The 19,071-nt window shown below is 36.3% G+C and overlaps 1 protein-coding gene and 1 pseudogene across 1 annotated transcript; both read right to left on the bottom strand.

Moving 5' to 3' along the window:
- Positions 1-448: 448 nt before the first annotated feature.
- LOC105291938 lies at positions 449-2,978 on the bottom strand (annotated as a pseudogene).
- Positions 2,979-3,155: 177 nt separating this feature from the next.
- WSB1 (WD repeat and SOCS box containing 1) lies at positions 3,156-17,879 on the bottom strand. Its single transcript, XM_011360004.2, has 9 exons — positions 17,543-17,879; positions 13,057-13,225; positions 11,838-12,106; positions 10,554-10,685; positions 8,799-8,899; positions 6,371-6,543; positions 5,749-5,862; positions 4,608-4,715; positions 3,156-4,323 (listed from the first exon to the last, which is right to left on the bottom strand). Exons 1-9 carry the CDS (start codon positions 17,580-17,582, stop codon positions 4,164-4,166), a joined length of 1,266 nt encoding a protein of 421 aa, XP_011358306.1. The 5' UTR covers positions 17,583-17,879; the 3' UTR covers positions 3,156-4,163.
- Positions 17,880-19,071: the final 1,192 nt, after the last annotated feature.

The raw sequence follows: 19,071 nt of genomic DNA on the forward strand, positions 1-19,071 counted from the left end.
TATTATAGTTTATCCTCAACAAAGTCTAGGGTTTATTTTCACATTAGAAGAGCAACTTCTAATTACAGCATTACAGGTGAAAAAAGTTCCTGGACATTATTCTAAAAGAGAAACCACAAGGATAATCATAGTTGTAGTCTCTATTAGGGAAATTAATGCTGGGGTTAATCTAAATTGAATTAAATCGCTTCTTTCCTCAATCCTGGCCTCATTCTTTTTTTTTTTTTCCTGATTCAACTGTTAAATCTGTATAAATACCAAACCACAAACACACAAAGCTACCTAACCACCTGTAATGAAACAAGTCACTTTACACTTGATCCAGACCAAATGCTTTGCTTTCGGCTAAAGGCAAGTTTTACAGAGCAAAGGGCAGGTTGAGATTGTGTACTAATCTTCATTCCTCCCAAACATCTTACCATAAACATAAGCCAAGGTTACAATGACCGTTTCTCCAAGTTGCACTTTATTGTTCACTACCAACAGTTGTTACTTCTGAGGGGAGAGAACTTAAAAAAACAAAAACCAGTGTACTCTAACTGATGCTTTACCTATGGTTTTGAAATGGACATATAATAGCAAATCCATTTATAACTCTACGATATTATGTTTAAGATATATACTTATAGTTGAAATGCATTCTTAGGCCAGAACCTGGTCAGAATTACTTTGACAAAATGTTTATCACCCACAAACCTTCACTCTGATTAAACTTTAGGTTGGATTCACTGTCTCTATGGTGTTTGGTTTGTGAGACAATGTTTTCCTTCTCATACTTTTATTTTCTTATCCCTGTGCAGGCTGGCCGACAGCCAAGTCCCCTGCATACATCAGCCACTAAGCATGCTCTGGTGTAGTCTAGCCATTTTTGGTCTTGCTGTCCTGAGGGCTGTGCAAACCAGTTGAATCCAACTTTGCCTCAAAAACAAGCAGGCAGGGCATTTCAAGGATCATAAATTTAAAATTTGCCAACCTAAGATCAACTTACAGGATTTAAAGTCCGTTGAAATTGTGAAAAGATAGCTTGGCTGCTGAGTGTGTGTCATTTTCCTATGTTTGCACATACACTAATGGGGTACTAAACGAGGAAATCAAATCTGAACAGAAACGATCTCCTGCCAGTTCTACGAATGACATACTCGTGGCAGACTAGAAGACAGGAAGCAGCATTTTTTTCAGATATTTGAAATACAACTTTATTCTGATTCTAAACAAAAAGGAATGGGAACGACAATAACAAACAAGATTTCACCACTGAATACCGTGGTGACCTTAGCAGTCTTATTTGAAACTCAGTAAAGAAACTGCGTTCCAAAACAACTAAATATGCGGGTCCAAAATATGAAGGTATTTTTTTAACTGCCACGTTCACTTTGAAGCCCATTCATCTTCTTCAGCACCCCAAAGACTAAGCACATGTTCTGCTTAGCTACATAATAAGTGGCAAACATGCTGCACCACTGACATCACAGGACAGTTACCTATATAACTAGACTTCTGACACTGGGCTCCAGCTTCACTCTCACAGGCTGTCATCCTTATCCAGCAGAGCAGTTGTCTGAATGACCTCTAGATCATGCTCATATTGTGCTGCTTAATAAGTTTGGGTTCATGACAATCTCTGGTAGGAAAAGAGCAGGCATGGCAACTAACTCCAAGTTAGGGTCTCCAAATAGTTTTCTAGCAAGCCAAAGAAAGGGCTTTTCAAAGTTGTAGTTACTTTTGGCAGAAATGTCTAATACTGAAGTCTTCTTTCGGTGGAAAACTGATTTTGCCTTAACTTTCTTGTCCTTAATATCCACTTTGCTGCCAAACAGCACAATGGGGATATTTGTACCAGATCTCTATGCCAAATAGGCACATTCTTGTAACTCTCGAAGTTATATCAAACATTGTAATGTACACTGGGCTTGTATGTAATAGCTATCTCTTAATCCACCGAATTTCTCCTGACCAGCTGTGTCCCATACATTGAACTTGACAGGTCTTCTGTTGGTGTGAAACACAAAGTGGTGGACCTTGACACTCAAGGTAGATACATACTACTTCTCAAATTCACCAGATGACGTTTCACAAATGTAGTTTTTCCAGTCTCGCCATCACCAATCAATTCAAGTTTGAACTGAACTTGGGGTTTTCCTTGGGCAGCCATCATGGTATTACTTCCAGAAGCATTTCTGGACCCATCCGAGCGAAGCACTATCATTTTTAAATCATGTAGCTAGAATCTGACTTTTGTTAATAATCCAATCACTTCTTCCCTACTTCTCTTGCTTTTGCTCACTCAGGCTAAGGTATTACCATCCTATTATTACCTTCTTCACAAGAGACAAATGGAAAATATAAGTGTGTTTCTACTTCACTCATATTCGCAATCTTCCTTTCATCTTGGAACTATGGTTTTCACTGGAAGAGGTAGCAAGCAATTCTGGCCTTCTCAGAGAATGTATCATCCAAAAATGCTACTGTTACTTGGCCAGATAAATTGGTTGGAGAGTAAATAATTTAACAGTGTGAATAACTAATACATCTTATTTTAACATTACAAAGCAGATATACTACAAATTGGAAAAAAAAGATCAAACCAGATTTAAAGATAAGGTGCTTTTTTGCTTCTTTTTATAAAATATAGGCGATTCACAGTAAGTAACTTTGGCAAATTTTCCACTGGCTTTCATATTTATACCCTACACCTATGTACCATCAACAGAACCAACTTTAAGAATTTCCAAATAATTTCTTAGTGAAAACCATCAAGTCTCCCAGAGCACACATGGCTAATAAAAGTTTTGCTTTTTTTTTGCCTACACAAAGGCCCACATCACTAGATTTTTCTTATGGCTACTTTAACCAGATAGATTTACCATAAGCCTATTAGTTCTTCTAAAAGATCTTATTTTTCTTTTGCTCATTAGTTATTTTCCTTTGTTCTAGAGTTTTTAAAGCAAGCACTATTGCAACAGTTTTCCTAGAACAAGTCAATGTAAAAGCTGAAATCATGAAGTACCAACGCTAAAGTAGTGCCCTATACTTGTTCTATTTCTTCATTCCCTTTCTTGCTTAATTTGCTTGTGGTGCTCCAACAACCTTACAATGGAGACAGACAAAAAGTATTAAACCTTCCAACATATTTAAGAAACTTCTGCAGAAGACAGTGTTTTTCTACAAGTCTTTAATTAAAAAACTCAACAAAAATATATAATCGAGTATTTTACATAACGTATACATTCTTATTATCTGCAGGTAAGATAAATAACAGAAGGCAAAAGCAGGTATACTGTATTGCTTCTTTGGCAAGTCACCAATACTATCCCCTGCAGAAACATAGGGTATATGTTAAAAAAAAGAAAAAAGAAAAAAAAAAGCGCCCAAGCAAAAAACCATGGTCTTAAAATAATTGTCCCTTAATACAAACAAAATATTTAGCAATAATACAGTAGATGGGTTTTCAAATTGCCTAAAATTTATAATACTTTATACTAAAGGGTTAAAGTAGCAAGCTGCTTTCCAAAATTAAGGCTTGTAACAATAGTTCGAAGAAAAGGGGGGTGGGCAGGAAGACATCCTTTTTCTAGTTATATCCTGGCTCTGTTTTAATTTAATAATGTCACATTCAAACTCTACCTCTCAGAAGCCATTCCTAAGGAAAACATAATCCTTTCCCTAAACGAAAACTGTTTTATCTGCAGGTCAATTGTCTGGCCAACCTCCCTCCAATCAAACGCATATTTTATAGGAGGCAATTCAGCTTTCTTGAATCAATATTTACCATTCTAAACTCAGTGTCCCAGAATAAAAAAAAATTCCTTCCACTTTATAGCAAAGATACATATTGGGGCTCTAGTGAAGCAATATATACATGTTGGAACTAAAACTTAGGAAAGCAAATGGGTCCATCCAACACATAGCAGCTTAGATCTAAATATGTACAAGTATATATGTTTTCACAGTTAAATTTTAGAAAAAAAATGTACATATGTTCAGAAATACTTCTACAATCTATAAATAACATTTAAAAGCCCAACTGATCAAAATGCACTACAAGAATGCATCAAATTAAATAAATCTTCTAAACCTTGAAAAACAGATACTTAAAGTCAATAAAGCTTGAGGTTTATGTAAAAGGTATTGTCAGTCCCTACTACTAGGGAAGGCAGAGTCCTCTAAATACGATAGGAGAGAAACTCCAACACTTTAGAAGGAATTGGTAGCTCCTGGACTTCTTGGGTGGACATCACTCTCCGGATTGACATGCGACATAAATGTTGAAGGCTAGGGATTTGCCTTGGAGTGGCCCAAAAATACACACTTCCATCATGTGTCCTAAACAGAAACAAAAAAATTCACAAGCTCAGTTACCCAAGTACATATATTTCAACATCCTACAGCTCAAACAACTATCATCCAAGGCTGTGTATTAGTAACAAAATGCACATTAAAACCTAATCAAAGTGACCTAACCAATGATCTCCTCTATGACAAACTAACAGTATTATAAAAAGCCCTCATGAAAGATTTACTGACATTAAATATTGGCTGCGTTGACCAAAAACCACCTTAAATTGTCTCTTTTAAGAAAAGAAAAAAAAAAAGATAAATCGATTTACCCAGCAGCTAAAACACTGCCATCAGTAGAAAAGGCACAGCAAAGACCATTGCTCAAAGGTGCAACTTGTACTGGATAATCCTCATCAATTCTCCAGAACCTCACCATTCTGAAAAGGAAATAAATTGTTAAGTATCTAGTAGGAAATTTAAGGTAAAAGCAACTTTTAAAATTGAGAAATAAATGCCACTGTGTTCTGAGTCATAAAATATATACGCACACAAATCACTGCAGCAAGAAATTACTATAACTTGCTTATAAAGTATTTTATAGTCTACATCATTTGATAATTTGGATCAACTCACACTTACAGAGACTATAATGCATGTCTGCCTTCTCTTTCCAGTTCAGATCTATAACACTCACAAATGAAAGCTTTCTCCTTATTTTCTTACACTTACAACCCAATCATAGCTGATCTGTTTTGTTCTTTCCAAGACATTCATAAAGCCTTTTCACCTAGGTAGAGTGTGTCCAGGAATGGCAAAAAACTGACATTCAGAATCCATCTCAGCACACCAGAAAAGAATGATTGCTGGCAAATAAAAAAGAATTCTTCTTGTATGTTTGCTAACATTCTGGAAAGATGATAATGTTGCTTTCTGAATTAATGTGACCAAATTTCTTAATGTGAAATCCATCCATGTTGTATGATAAAAGCATGTGAAAATGGAATGGCTATATCTAGTTTCTGCTTCTTACCAATAAGCAACATATCTCACTCATGTGATATTTCATTTTATAGTCTCAACTGCAGTAGATACAAATTACTCCTTTTACTATTTCACTTTGACAATGTCCTTCTGCTTCAGCCTTTGTAAGATATTACCGAAAAAAAAAAAAAATCTGTGAGCTAAACTAAAAGCTAAAAATCTACCAGTCTGCCTAAACTAGCTAACAAACAAGGAACACAGAGATAGGCACATGCATTATCTTTAGTTTATATGGGTACTGTTCAGGTCAATATTCTTTAAGACACACCAACATCTCCCAAGGTCTTCTCTAGAAAAAGAAACATTAAAAACCAAACTGCAGAAAGCCTTTTTTTTTTAGTCTTAAGAATATTTTCATGAAGTAAAAGGATGAAAGGAAATTTTTAAAAGACAATAATGAATAGGTCAAGCTATAATTCACATACTTACTTATCATCAGCAAGGCTTGCAATATGCAGTCCATCATGACTAAAAGATACGGATCGTACCCATCGGTCATTTGCCCCTCCAGCAAATATTGGAGTAGGTGGGGGAAACAGGTGCCTGAGATCAAAACACACATTTTCTGTGGAAATGAGTCACTTCAAGAAACAAAACAACCCAGGAACAAAGTACATCTGTCTTTGAGTAATATTTAAAGTGGCTTTAATGAACACAACTAAGACTTAAAAGGTGATATATCCAACTTAAATCAAAGGGACTTGAAAAGGATTACTGATCTCTCTTTTACAATGTGGTTTAAGACACTAAAATTAAGTCCAATTTTAGTTTTAACTATTTTTCCCCAACATAAAACTCTAAATATAATTACCACTTCTAAAGAATCATGTACTATTCAATAAGACCTGTATCAAGAGAGCTAAATTTATTTTTAGAATTTATATCTAAAGCTTTGCATTATTGAAGGGCTTAAATAATATTGAAATTTTAAATTACAATAGACTGCAATTTTAGGTTTCATATGTCAGCGATCCTAATCATTCATGTAATTTCTTAAAAGCTATTCTGACAGCCAGAGATGAATTACAGATTAAAATCATGCTGTACCCACCCAAATTCCATCAGAATGTCTCCAGTATGTGGATCCCAGATATACACTCGCGTATCATAAGATGCAGTAGCCAGTAATGCTCCATCAGGAGAAAAGTCACAAGCTACAACATCATGGTGATGTCCCTCTAGTTTCTGTATCATAGTATATTTATCCATATTCCAAAGGAAAACCTGAAATAAAAAGGCAAATGTTATAGCTTCATTCAGACACACACAGGACATAATGGCACATCTTATACTAAAACTGCTAAATTTAATTCAGATTATATTAAATTAAACATGATAAATTACGAATAATTAAAAGAATATGCTCAGTGTCATAGATTAAAATCTGTCTTAAAGTTAATTAAGGTAGACATGCAAATTCTATTTCAAATTTCTGTTAAATGTTAATTAAAAAATAAGCCTAAACATTAAAAAGGCAGTGCAATTTAACCACAAAGTTATACTGACATCCATTTATTCCAAAAACTAATTAACTAAAATATACAGAAATAAATAGAGTTAAGTACTACAAACCCCCTTCTTTTATTTTTCCAGAAACTACCAAATTTTTAAAAAATATACAGACAGAAAATGTAAGGTTAACAAATTGTTACTCCATTGGCATCTCCCTTTGAGATAATCACTTGTTTACAAAAGGCTTGGGTCACCAACGTGAGCCTAGGAAGAGAAACAGATACTGCAAGCAAAGAGAATTTTCACAGCCAAATGAAATTTCTTTGGCAAACAACAAGGATGTTAAACCACATTACACAATGAAAATGCTAATTTATGAAAACAATACAATTAACATTTCTGTGAATCAAGATTTGCTAATCTCATTTTCCCCAAACTGACCACATCATTAGTCATTTTAAGTATAAAACATTTAAATTACTGTAGTACAAGTTCACATGTAATTTTAGATTTTAAAATCAGTGGTTAGACTGTGCAGAATATCTCTAAATAGGATTCTAATGTTTACTGCAGTCTGTTATTAAATGTGAGTTGGAGGTTTATAACAATCCTAGTAAGGCAATCTCTCCTCCTCTTGGGATAAAGCAATCCTTTTGGCTACATTTTTTTCTGCACAGACACAATACATTACTTCCAAAGAAAAATAAATACAAATCTTAAATTGGATCACACATAAGGAATCTCTAGCATCTCAAAGAATTCCAAAAAACAGTACAGAGAAACCATCTGAAAGCCAATCGCATTACATTAAATTGGTTTCACATGTCAGACTCCCAATTCCGTCCCACTGGAAGATCAATTTACTTGGAGGAGTCAGTGGGTTTCACTGTGGGGGAAATTATTTTAAAAAAGAAAAAAGAAAGAAAGAAAAGCAGAAAGTGGACATCGACCAGCACCTGTGTACGTACAGTACACCTTGCAGCCGAATGCAAGGTTACTTCATCCTATGGTAAAGGTCGCCCCCAGCCCGGTAGCCAGAGATGCCACTCTTTCTGCCCAGCTAACACCATTGTGCGCCTGTGTGCGAGTGGTGCCAGCATAACCTCAATCACACCAATATTGCTGCCACCACCTGTGACAGGGAAAGCAAGAAGCATATGGAAAACACACAGCCTAAAATAGCAATGTCAACATCTAGCTTTGCTCTTCTTATGATTTTTAAAGAACTGTATATTTTTTTCTATATTTCTAATATTTGCAACTATCATTTTAACACACTTCTGGCTAGATAAAATGCATTTTAACCAGCCTCCCACCCCCCCAAAACCCCCATTATTTCAAAGTGTATTGTGATTATCATATGTATTTGGACTTCAACCATTTTCATAAATATCTGAAGCTAATAAGACCTCCTTAACTATAGTAACTCAGAGCTGGTAGACAACTAAAAGAGATCAATAAACATAACCCTCTTGAGTCTTTATACTTAATCTGTCTACAGGTATGCTATGCCTGTTAGCACAAAACAGACCTATCAAATTTCTTCTATAATTCACTCTAGGACATACATGAGTGCTATTTTTATTCTTATTAGGCTTTTAAGTTACTTTTTTTCAGTTAAATGTCCAGGACCAGCTGGGACTCAAAACTTTTTAAACAGCAAACTGGACAAAAAAAAAAAAAAATAGAACAACAAAGAAGACAATTATTAGCAAGGGAATGTCTTAACATTTGGACTAGATCTCTTCTATAGCACATAAACTTTCCTAGATTTTAGAAAAAATAAATTTGACATACCCCTTATTTTATGAATATTATCTCTAACTAAAAGCAATCCAATTTCTCACTTTACAATCAATAACTGTATTTAATTTCCCTCATGCAAATTCTCCCCCATCACGAAATAAAACATTTAAGATATTCATGACACCGAGCACAAACTTAATAGGTTACTTAGATTTAAAATGATTATGCACATATTATTATAATCCACTTCACAATGAATGTACAAGAACTTTGACACATACTGCTTTATTGGCTCCCACTGAACACAGCATGGAAGAGTCAGGAGAAAATACACAGCTGTATACCCAGTTCTGATGGCCCCTCAATACTTTCATCATGTTTCCTGAACAAAAAGAAATACCTGTGTTAATCCTAGAATTCACTTCAAATGAGGATCATTCAAAAATGGCAAAATCATAGAATCACAAACTTCTATAGTGGCAATGATTTACCTATAAGAGGGGCTGGCAATACACATTAGTTGCTCATTTTTGTAAATGAAGTTTTATTGAAACAGAATCATGCTCATTTGTTTATGCTGTGCTCCAATGGCAGAGTAGAGTAACTATGGCGGAGATATCATGGCCCATAAGCCTAAAACATTTGCCATTTGGCCCTTTAAGAAAATGTCTGCTGACTCTTCATTTATAGAAAATTCTTTTAGTTAATTCCTTTATTCTACAAATGAAGGAACTGGACCACTGAAAGGTTGAGACTTGATAACTGCCTTCAAAATGCCTTTTCAACCTTCTTTTTTTGATAACCTAAATTCCACTCCAAGGCCCCTATGCATTATACCTGAAACACAGAGTTACAGCTAAGAATACTTTAACTCTTTAGTTTTACAGATACTTACTGACTGCCTACTACATTCCAGGCAGTGAGGATACATCTGTGAATAAGACAAAGTCCCTATTCTCTTGTAGCTTACATTTTACTGAGTCTATATTCTTAACTGAAAATACGTTGAGAAAGAAAGCACTATTTGATCTGCAGAAAGAGATAAAAATTTAATCATCAAAACTATTTTAACTGTTGGGGTCACTTCACTCAACAGCTGAGCAAACAAAGAATTGATAAAATGCAGAAGAGGTACCTTATGGTTTAGAAATAAACATATTATTTTATTAAGCAATGGTTGTTATCCATCGGCTGGAACAAGTCTCCAAATCTGAGGGGTCTGCTTCCTACTATATTCAGTTTAAGCTACCTTACCCTTAAGCAAGCCTGACAACTTCCAGCCTGAGGTCGTTAGACAACTACCAGATCTTATTTAAATGTAAAGTTTTAATTAAAACTGTAAACTCTTTCATTAGAGGCTAAAAAGGAGAAGAAATAATTATCTTTGGTCCTCTCAAACAAGGTAGACTCTCCAAAACTTTGTTAAACATCTCAATCATCAAAGTTTCTGAAAAAGCCGAGTATTTGACACTGATATACTTTTATAGTATTAGAGGACAAATCTTTTCTTTTTTTATAAGATAATTTCTTACTTAACCTATCTAACTTATTGTGCTTACTAACATTTACATGTTACAAATTCTGGTTTCTAAATCATATTTAATCTAAATTTTATTAGATCACTAAGTTATATCTGATATGTTTGTGCTTCAAGGTCTACTTAAATTTTTCACTAAGCAGAGGTTAACTGAGGTTAATAACCCTTCCTAAGGAAATAAACACAGACCAGTTCACATACAACCCTAAAACGGATCCAGATTTTGTCTTCGAATAGTTGATACAGATCTGTGTGGTTACTTTCAGAATAATATCAGATTGTTTACTTAGAGTAACTGCTGGCTCCTATTCTGGGTCACATTTATGGTTTTTGTTTGCTCTACACTGGGAAAGGGACTAAAGGACTAAGCAGAGAACAAGAAACTTTGATCATATGCCACTTTTAAAATCTAATGCCGTAGATAAACCCAATACCTCTCAGTAGTAATATTAAAAAACTAATTCTTTTTCACAGCTTGAGTAAAAACAAAAAAACATACCATCATCTTTCAGGTCCCACACTCTCAGAGTTTTGTCTCTTGAAGCTGACACTAGGATCAAGCTCCCATCTGGAGCAAAAGTTAAATCTCTGACCACTTCAGTATGATCTACCAAGTTAAGGAGGAGTTTTCCTAAATGCAATGGAAGGGGAAAATAAGACAATGTTAATAATTTTATCCGTTTCTATTTTATAAAAGTTTTCCTCACCATTTAAAAAGAAATAATGAGTAGAAATGCTTGGGCACTCCCTTAGCTTACCAAGTGTAAAATGACTTAGTAGTGCTTTTACTATTACCTTTAAAGATTCACTATTTACATTGTTTTAAAATGAATTATTTCCAGGATAGCAAAGCTATATATATTAGAAAAAGTTAAAAGGGAATTCCTGAAATGTACACAAACTCCGGGATCAAGTTAATTTAGTATCAAGAAAACCTACATTATCATTTCTAAATCTTTGTACAGTTTGTTTTTAAAATATAAAATCAAATTTTTCCTTGGCCCTGGATTACTAATGAATGTCAAACTCCTCAAAAGATGCATGTTATCCCACACACATCAACTTAAATTTTCAAACATAATCTCAGTGAAAAAAATATACTCTATTCATCTAATACTGTAAGAGTTTTGTTTTTATAAAAATCTATGTGCTTACCTTAAATTTTTTCAAGAATCCAATGAAACTTAATGACTCATTATCTCCACTTAATGTTAGTATAATTTGCTGTGTACTGATATACATATTGTTTTAATGCTCATTTAAAAAAATTCTTCAAATTTTTTACTACAAACTATCAGCCACTATCAAAAACTGTTTTAGGTAGTGAGCAACACATTTACTTTTAATTGCCCAAAGAATGTAACTTCTAATCCCATTTGGTTAAACTTTAGAAAAAATGTCACTAAAACCTTCCAAAGGTTAGATGATTGTTGAAAACCAGATTTACCTTGAAACCTGTAAGATATCAGTCACTGAAAACTATCTAAGAAAACACTTTGCTATTTGAGTTATAAAACTAAATTACTAGTTGAAAGTGAAAATTAACTAAACATTCTTTAGAAATGCTGTAATATTCTTTGAAAAGTGATCAAGCAGTGTGAACTCTATTAACCTAAATTAAAACCATAAAGATGCTATTCAGGCCAATTATAAAGACACATTCACAGCACCAATTCTTGCTCTTTAGGAAGTTAAAATCCTCAAACCATATATCCTACTGCCTATGATCAATACCCTACATCATAAAACTATCAAGTTTGCTTTTAGGACTGTGATTCCATACCTGTATATACATCCCATATTTTGATACGTCCATTGTTTAACCCTGTGGCAAGGAGTAGTTGATCTTGTCCAAATCTGAATCGATGCCATTCTATATTTACACAGCGACTCTGTTTTTCTGGAACTGAGGATCCAAAAGCAAGGCTCCAGACTATATCACCACAGTCTATAATATGTTCACGAGGCTTATTTTTCTGAGCACCATCACTATTTTGTCTCGACAATCTCAAACTGCTTGAATTGGTGACATTCTTGGTGCCATGCAAGAGACTGGGGGTGGGGAAGAAAGGTCAGATTGAGATCTAGTTATTACTACTCCTATGAATACGAAATGATAAATGTTTGCTAAAACAACCTCGATATCATTATAGTGATATTAAGTAACAATAGAATTCTATAAATGGGAAGGGGGAAAGTTATTAGCTATGAGGACATGACTGAATAAATTCAGATCAAAAGAAATTCTCAGTGGCTGAAAAAAAGATAAGTTCAACAGTAAAGTAATTTATAACTTAATTGTTTCAAATTTTTCCTCAAAACCAGTATATCAATTAGGACTCCTTTAATTAACCTAAAGTATTAACAAGCAAAAGAACAAAACCAAGAACTTAAGATATTGTGAAGCTGACAACAGAAAATTACCTTTAAAAAAAAAAACACACAATAATCAGTAGTTTCTAGACCTAAAACAATATGTAAATAAGGACATTAATTAATAAATACAACCACATAGGTCAACTAGACACAAAAAACATGGAAAGATTAAATTTAGTATGAAACATTTTAGAAAAACTTTCAACAAATACTCAAACTCAATTAAACCCAAGCGGAAGATTGTTAAGTACATAAAAAGTAATCACATGATCTATGCACCACTGTTATCTAATAAAATGTGAAATCCGAAAGTGTCACATAACAAAGGTCACCTGACCTGGCACAACACAATGTATATACTACACCAAGGCACAATTAATCTGCCTTTTAATACACAGAAACACTTAAAGACACAAAAGTATCTGAGAAAATGTCCTACACATGTAAGATCAGACAATTCTTCCCACAAATTTTCCAATAAATATATTCAGCTTATGATAAAACATTATTTACAACAGTCTACAAAGAAAAAACTTAAATACCAAAATCTTTTCATTACTCCACACAGAAAAAAAACAGGAAATTCTACAAACAGACACAAAATACAAAAAAGAAAAGAGCCTTACAAGTTTTTAAGGCACTGGGACCACGGAACAAGCTTTACTGTACGATGTCCTTGGGACCAAGCAAAGTACGAACCATCTGGAGCAAAAGCAACAGTCCAATTTTCACGACCACATTTCTTGTCAAAAGGAGCTGCTGGAGCTAAAAGTTCACCTATAGTACGTGATCTCACTAAAAGGAAAAATAAAAATACAGGATATCATACATAACAAACAATAAATTTGAGACTGCTTCCATATTACTTTGGGATTTACTCAACTCCATTGAGTACTTCCTAAAGGGCAAACAAACAATGGACAATTCCATGTTTTTAATTTAGAGTACTTATATTTAGCATTCATAATAAAAGGTGATATAGTAACAGTGTAAACAAGCACTTCTGTGTTTAACAAGCATGATCAATAAGCTCTTACTGTACATGTGTGCGTGCAAACTCAGCTGAATTTCCTAAATTTTGGGAAGGGGTCTTTATCAATGTATCATCAATGCTGTTGCTGTCTTAGGTTGGTCTTAGTTTCAAATTTTGCTATTCTTCCTTTTTAGTTCTAAGTTATTGTCGAGTTTATTTTCCTTATTATCTATTTTGTGGTCAGTTGTCTGGTCATCTCTACAGTGCATTTTTATATTTTTGGCTTAAACTTTCCAACAACTAAACTTCCATATGTTCTATACATTGCAGTTCAAATAAGAACTACTTATACTCCTATTGCTAGAGCAGATACATGCCCAAAATCCCAAAATGTACTTGTTCAGTGACACTTCCAAACTCAATGTGCTCCGTCAACAGCTAGTGTAGCATCTAGCTGTTGGTATATGGGTATATGACAGGTGCTCAGGAAATATTTATTGAACGAATATGAAAGCACATGTATAAGCTCCCATTCTTCAGTGATTTAAATATTTCACTGACCAATTCTTTGATACATTAACAAATAAGTTATGGTTTAAAAAGTAAACAACGTTGGGACCTATTTTTTCTATATTTATAAATACGAATATCTAATAAGGCTCATTCTAATTTGGTGCAGCTGAGATGATCAGAAATTTTCTTTTGATGACTCAAAATATTCCTCCTTGCCACTCCACCCAATCAGTCCTGATTCTGACCTAAGAGGATTAGCCTATCCTTGCTCTCATATGACATTCATACAGCGAGAAGACAGCCAAGATTATCATCAACTAAATCTTTTCATCAGGCTAAAATCTCTAGTCCTTTCAATCATTCCTTAGATTACACAGCTTCAAATCCATTTCCCATCTTCACCTTCATCATACTTTCCTAGATAAACTCGTTAGTAATGGCCTTCATCAAAGTGGTACCCAGACCTAGCACAATACTTCAGGTGTGGCTTAATCAAAGCAGCAGAACCCCCAACCTATCCCCACCTCACTTGTATCAATACAGCATAGGTGACATTAACTTCACTGGTAGTTAACATGACTTTATTAATAATGAAATTTACAAACAAGTGACCCTCCTATACCAGAATTTTTTTTTTTTTTTAAATATATAAATGATTTCTGAAAGGGCTTGCTGCTCCATGTTTCCTTACATTCCTTCAAGCCCAGTCTTCTATGGTCATTTCACTAGAGTGTTTTATGTGCTTGGCCTTTGAATTTTCGACCCTTACCTAAATTATTTTTTTAACTTCAGTTTTTGTTTAACCACATTTATCTTTTAAATCTATAAATTTTAGAAGGAAAAACCCCCACCAAAGTTCATAAATAAGAGAAACAACTTTTAAAAATTCAACTGAAAAATGCAAGCATTATCTTACAAAGGAAAAGCCCCTGGTTAAACTAGATGAGTATACTTATGAAATTTCTATCTTGAAAAATAGATTGGCCCTTGCATTCCACTTCAAAAACATCTAGTAAATTAGACTAAAACTCACCTCCCCTAGAGCAAACATAAGCAAGACTAACTTTCCCACAGAAAACTCATTTTTTTTAAGTCTGTATTTTAGGATCACTTTGTATTTTCTTTCAGAATCCAAAATCTTTAATAACAAGGCAGGGTTATTTTCTTCTTTTACCGTGACCACAATCACAAAACTCCTCTTATATAAAGGGTAGTTGGTAATAAATTAACAACTAAAAAACTGGTTCAAATAACAAAGACCATAAGTTAATTTATTCTTGAATATAAATTCAAGAAATGGGGCCACTATTAAAAAAAAAACTGCCAAATAAAGTTACGAGTCCTGTATTAAAAATTACCTGTTTCTTTGCTTGTTAACAGGTACATCAAATGTGAAGATTTCACATTTTAATCAAATGGATTTAAGCACTCATTTAAATACTCAGTGATACAATACTATAAATTAGCATCAGGTTTTTAATAAAGTGCTTTGAAAAAAATGTTTTATAAGTTAAACTTTTATTACATTACCTGCAACTGTTTAATGTTAGTATCCTAAGATGACTTAATGACCCTGCATAAGGGAAAAGCTGCCTGCCACAGGAAATCAGCCATAGATACACTATATTATTATCTATACAGTAGTAACACATCATCTGAGTCACTGCTGAACCAAGCAAACCAGATTTAGCTCCTTCTTCACATTCCTGCCTGCAATTTCATAACGAGAAAGGGAGGATCCGTGATAGTGCCTTGTGAAACAGGGCACTAGCTCAAGGCAGTAACTCCCTGTCACAGACTTCTTTAATTATTCATGAAATATTCTCTCTCCTCTTTCAGTACCTACTTGAGAACTCAAACATACCTAAGAAAGAAGGGAAAAAGTAAGTCCTTACTGATATATACAAAGCTACAGAAATATTACTATTTAACTTTGTATTCAAATGATACTTCAAAAAAACAAAAGGTTAGAAAAGGCCAAAGTTCTTTTAGATATTTGGCACTTATCTAGTAACTTTATATTATATCCAGGAAATAACATATATGCACAAAATATACCAAAAAATTAAATTAATTAAAAAAGATATTTAGTGGATAGACAGCTCTACCTTACACAGGAATGCTAAGAAGCTCTATCCCTTGGAAGAGAGGACTGAAAGTTTTCAAAATTGTTCAACAAGATGAAGTAAAAACACAGATAAACGAAAAGCAAATGGCTCATCTGTGATACTGTGTAGCAGGTGGGAAAAAACCCACTGGACTGAAAATAAAAACTTGAGTTCTGTGTTCTACCTCAGGACATGAATTTTATTTTCTCTGTATGTTTAAAATAGTTATTAAAACGAGGGTTAAAGTCCATTCCTAACCTGCTATTCAACCTTATCTCTAAGAGAACTAAAACCTAGAATTCTAAGATAGCTGTCTCTAGATAAAAGTCACCCACAATACAGGATAGATGGCATTTTGGCTACTTCAGCTTCTCCCTTCCTCTACAAATAATACCTCCTTCATGTACTTAGTAAAGGCACACATTTAGCTGAACGGTGAAATGCAAAGCCTCTCTACTCCGGAGCCACCTCCAATTTTCATTTGATTAACACAATAAGTTCTGTGTTGGGTTGTTTTTTATTTATTTTTTTTGGGGGGGATGCCAAATCTATTTTATTTTTAAAATAAAAACTGTATATTTTTAAGGTGTATATCATGAAGACTTGTTAAGTTTGAAGTTTACTAAGTATATCTGCACAGCACGCACAGCTCCCTCAAAAGTTGTTCCAGCTATTTTACCTTAAGAGGGCTTAAATAATGTGAGATGCTTTTAAACTGAGCCACTGAGTAGATAGGTCTTAACACATAACCTTTAAAATCTATTCTTATCCTGCCTTCAGCGAGGCAGGTCTAGATACTAAACCAGTTTTCAGACAGCCTTTTCAGTTTGCTCTTCAGTACAACAGCTTTTCTTCTGTTACTCCACCCAATCCCTCTGCTCCTCCCTGCTCTAATGTGTAAGAAAGATAATTCTGAGTCTCCTCCCCTGAACCACTACCTTAACGCCATAGCATTTTTTAAAATACTGCTTTTTCCAGGCTGATGGCACCTCTTTGGTCGCGTTTCTCGTTAAAGAGTGGTTGGTGTCCACGAGAACCCCTCTTTTCATTACAGCTCAGAACACACGTTAGTTTACTTTTCGCAACGTAAACTTCAGAGTCCCTGAGACTTGCCCAGCACTCCCTGTCCACTCGGCGCCCCAGCCACTGAGCCAAGAATCCCAGGATAATGGCCTCGCACGAACCTCCGAGGATATTGGGGTCCCAAGGGGTGTCTGTCCGCGCTGAGCCATACAGTCACTGGGACCCTCGCTACTCGGCGCCCAGGTTCCCCTCGACCCTAATGGTCGCGCACTGCTACCTTCGGTGCCAAGGGCAAGGTAGGTGCTGCATCAATGATGATCCCACTTACCCCTCGGCGACACCCACTCTTGGGGCCGCTTCCTTCTTGTTCACTCCAGGGCTTGGCCCGGGCTCACCCTACTTCCCTCAGACTCAGACGTTTCCTCCGAAGCCCCCTCGGCGGAGTCCCTGCCTTTCCGAAGCCCCCGCGCACTCACCCACTGCCCCATTCCTCACCGATCTCTTTCTCGTTGACCCTCGGGGAAAAGCTGGCCATCTATGGGGTACCGTCTGATTCCGGGGGCGAGATGCGGACGCAACCACAGAGAAAGGAGCGGCGAGCGCCGAGGGGCGTGACGCGAGCTCTGTCCCTCCCGGGGACGAAGGGGAGGGGCGGGGGTGGTCGCGGCGGCCTCTGCCAACTGCCCCAGGAAAGCTCCGGAAGGCCTCGGACCTAACTACGGAGTCAAACACAGACAATAGACTCTGGTCTTTCCTACGGACCGAGACGCCTTAACCAGCGTTGTCAACTGCAAACGAGACTCTGGAGACAAAATGGCGGACGGCGTCGATAATATCAGGGCGGCGAGGGCGGGGCCTCGTGACGTCACCGCCATAGGCTCCGCCTTCCGACGCTCGGGACGTGAGGGCCCGGGCTCGGCGCCCCGCGACGTGCCGGGGGCTTGCGGGTCTTCTCCCGAGGGATCACACCCGCGAGAGCAGGAAGAGCGGGGAGGCGGGGACAGAAGAGCGGGGAGGCGGGGACAGAGGGGAAGCTGCAGCTCCAGCCTAGCCAAGGCCGGGCCGCTGAGCAGGAACGTACTGACTGTGGATTTAACTCGGTTTTGTTTTCCCAGGCTGGGCCCCCAGCTTGGTATTTATAAGTCGAAGTGCCTTGAAAAGACAAACCGAGAATTGTATAATACATATTAGCCCACGGCTCAAAGATTACATATAATTTAAACTACCTGAACTGAAAAGAACAAAAAAGATATTTCAGATTTTAACTCTATTTGGCCACTTCCCCAGCCCTCATGTGCTGGAGAACTAGAGGTTGCACTGATGAAAAAAGAAGCGATGAACACCACTATGCACCACGCATCAGGCCGCAATCGTTCTGACATGAGCCAGCTGGTTCTAGGAAGGACCGGGTGAAAAGGCATGAGGAACAGAGAAACCCAGGCACAATGGCATCCCACCCCACCACAGGACATCCCAGGGCTGTCTTTGACCTGGCGGGTCTCCGCAGCTTCGCCTGCCTCCTGGCTGCAGTAAGGTTGGTGGTCCGCGGTGCCCTGACCTCTGGCCAAGGCTGACCCCACCTTGTGAGCTCAAAAACTGCCCTTCCTGCTCCCGAGGTCTAGGTCTCCAGAAGGCAGCTACTCACACAACGAGGCTGATAAATGTGTCAGTGTCTGCCAGAAGCCAAGTTAGTGCTCTTTTACAGGTGACATATTTTCATTTTAATGAGCCCCTTTGAGGACTCTAAACCTTGATCCAAGGTTTAAAACGACATCTAAAGCTGGGAATTTGAAATACGTGGCAGATTCGGACGGAAGAGGAGCTGTGTAGCCAAACTCTCGAGAGATATCAAATCGCAACACGTAGGGTGTCTACTTCATTTTTTTCTTTGCTTGAGTGATAATTCTTCCAACAATGAAATATTTTATAGCAGAAATAAGAACTCACTCCTCTCTTTTTAAAAATCACGTTGTTACATCTAGGCAACATATTTTATAATGGCTTGCTCTATACCAAGCACTGGG

Source organism: Pteropus vampyrus, unplaced genomic scaffold (genome assembly GCF_000151845.1).
Source record: "Pteropus vampyrus isolate Shadow unplaced genomic scaffold, Pvam_2.0 Scaffold50, whole genome shotgun sequence".
NCBI classification, from domain to species: domain Eukaryota; kingdom Metazoa; phylum Chordata; class Mammalia; order Chiroptera; family Pteropodidae; genus Pteropus; species Pteropus vampyrus.

Bases quoted from the DNA above. Each gene is read 5' to 3' on its own strand.
- WSB1 (XM_011360004.2), bottom strand. From the start codon at position 17,582: ATGGCCAGCTTTTCCCCGAGGGTCAACGAGAAAGAGATCG. The intron at 6,544-8,798 runs GTATGTGTCAAA...TTTTTATTTCAG, and splicing joins CAGTGGGAGCCAATAAAGCA to GTTTTCCTTTGGAATATGGA. The intron at 4,716-5,748 runs GTAAGTATGTGA...TTTCCTTTTCAG, and splicing joins GCAAGCCTTGCTGATGATAA to AATGGTGAGGTTCTGGAGAA.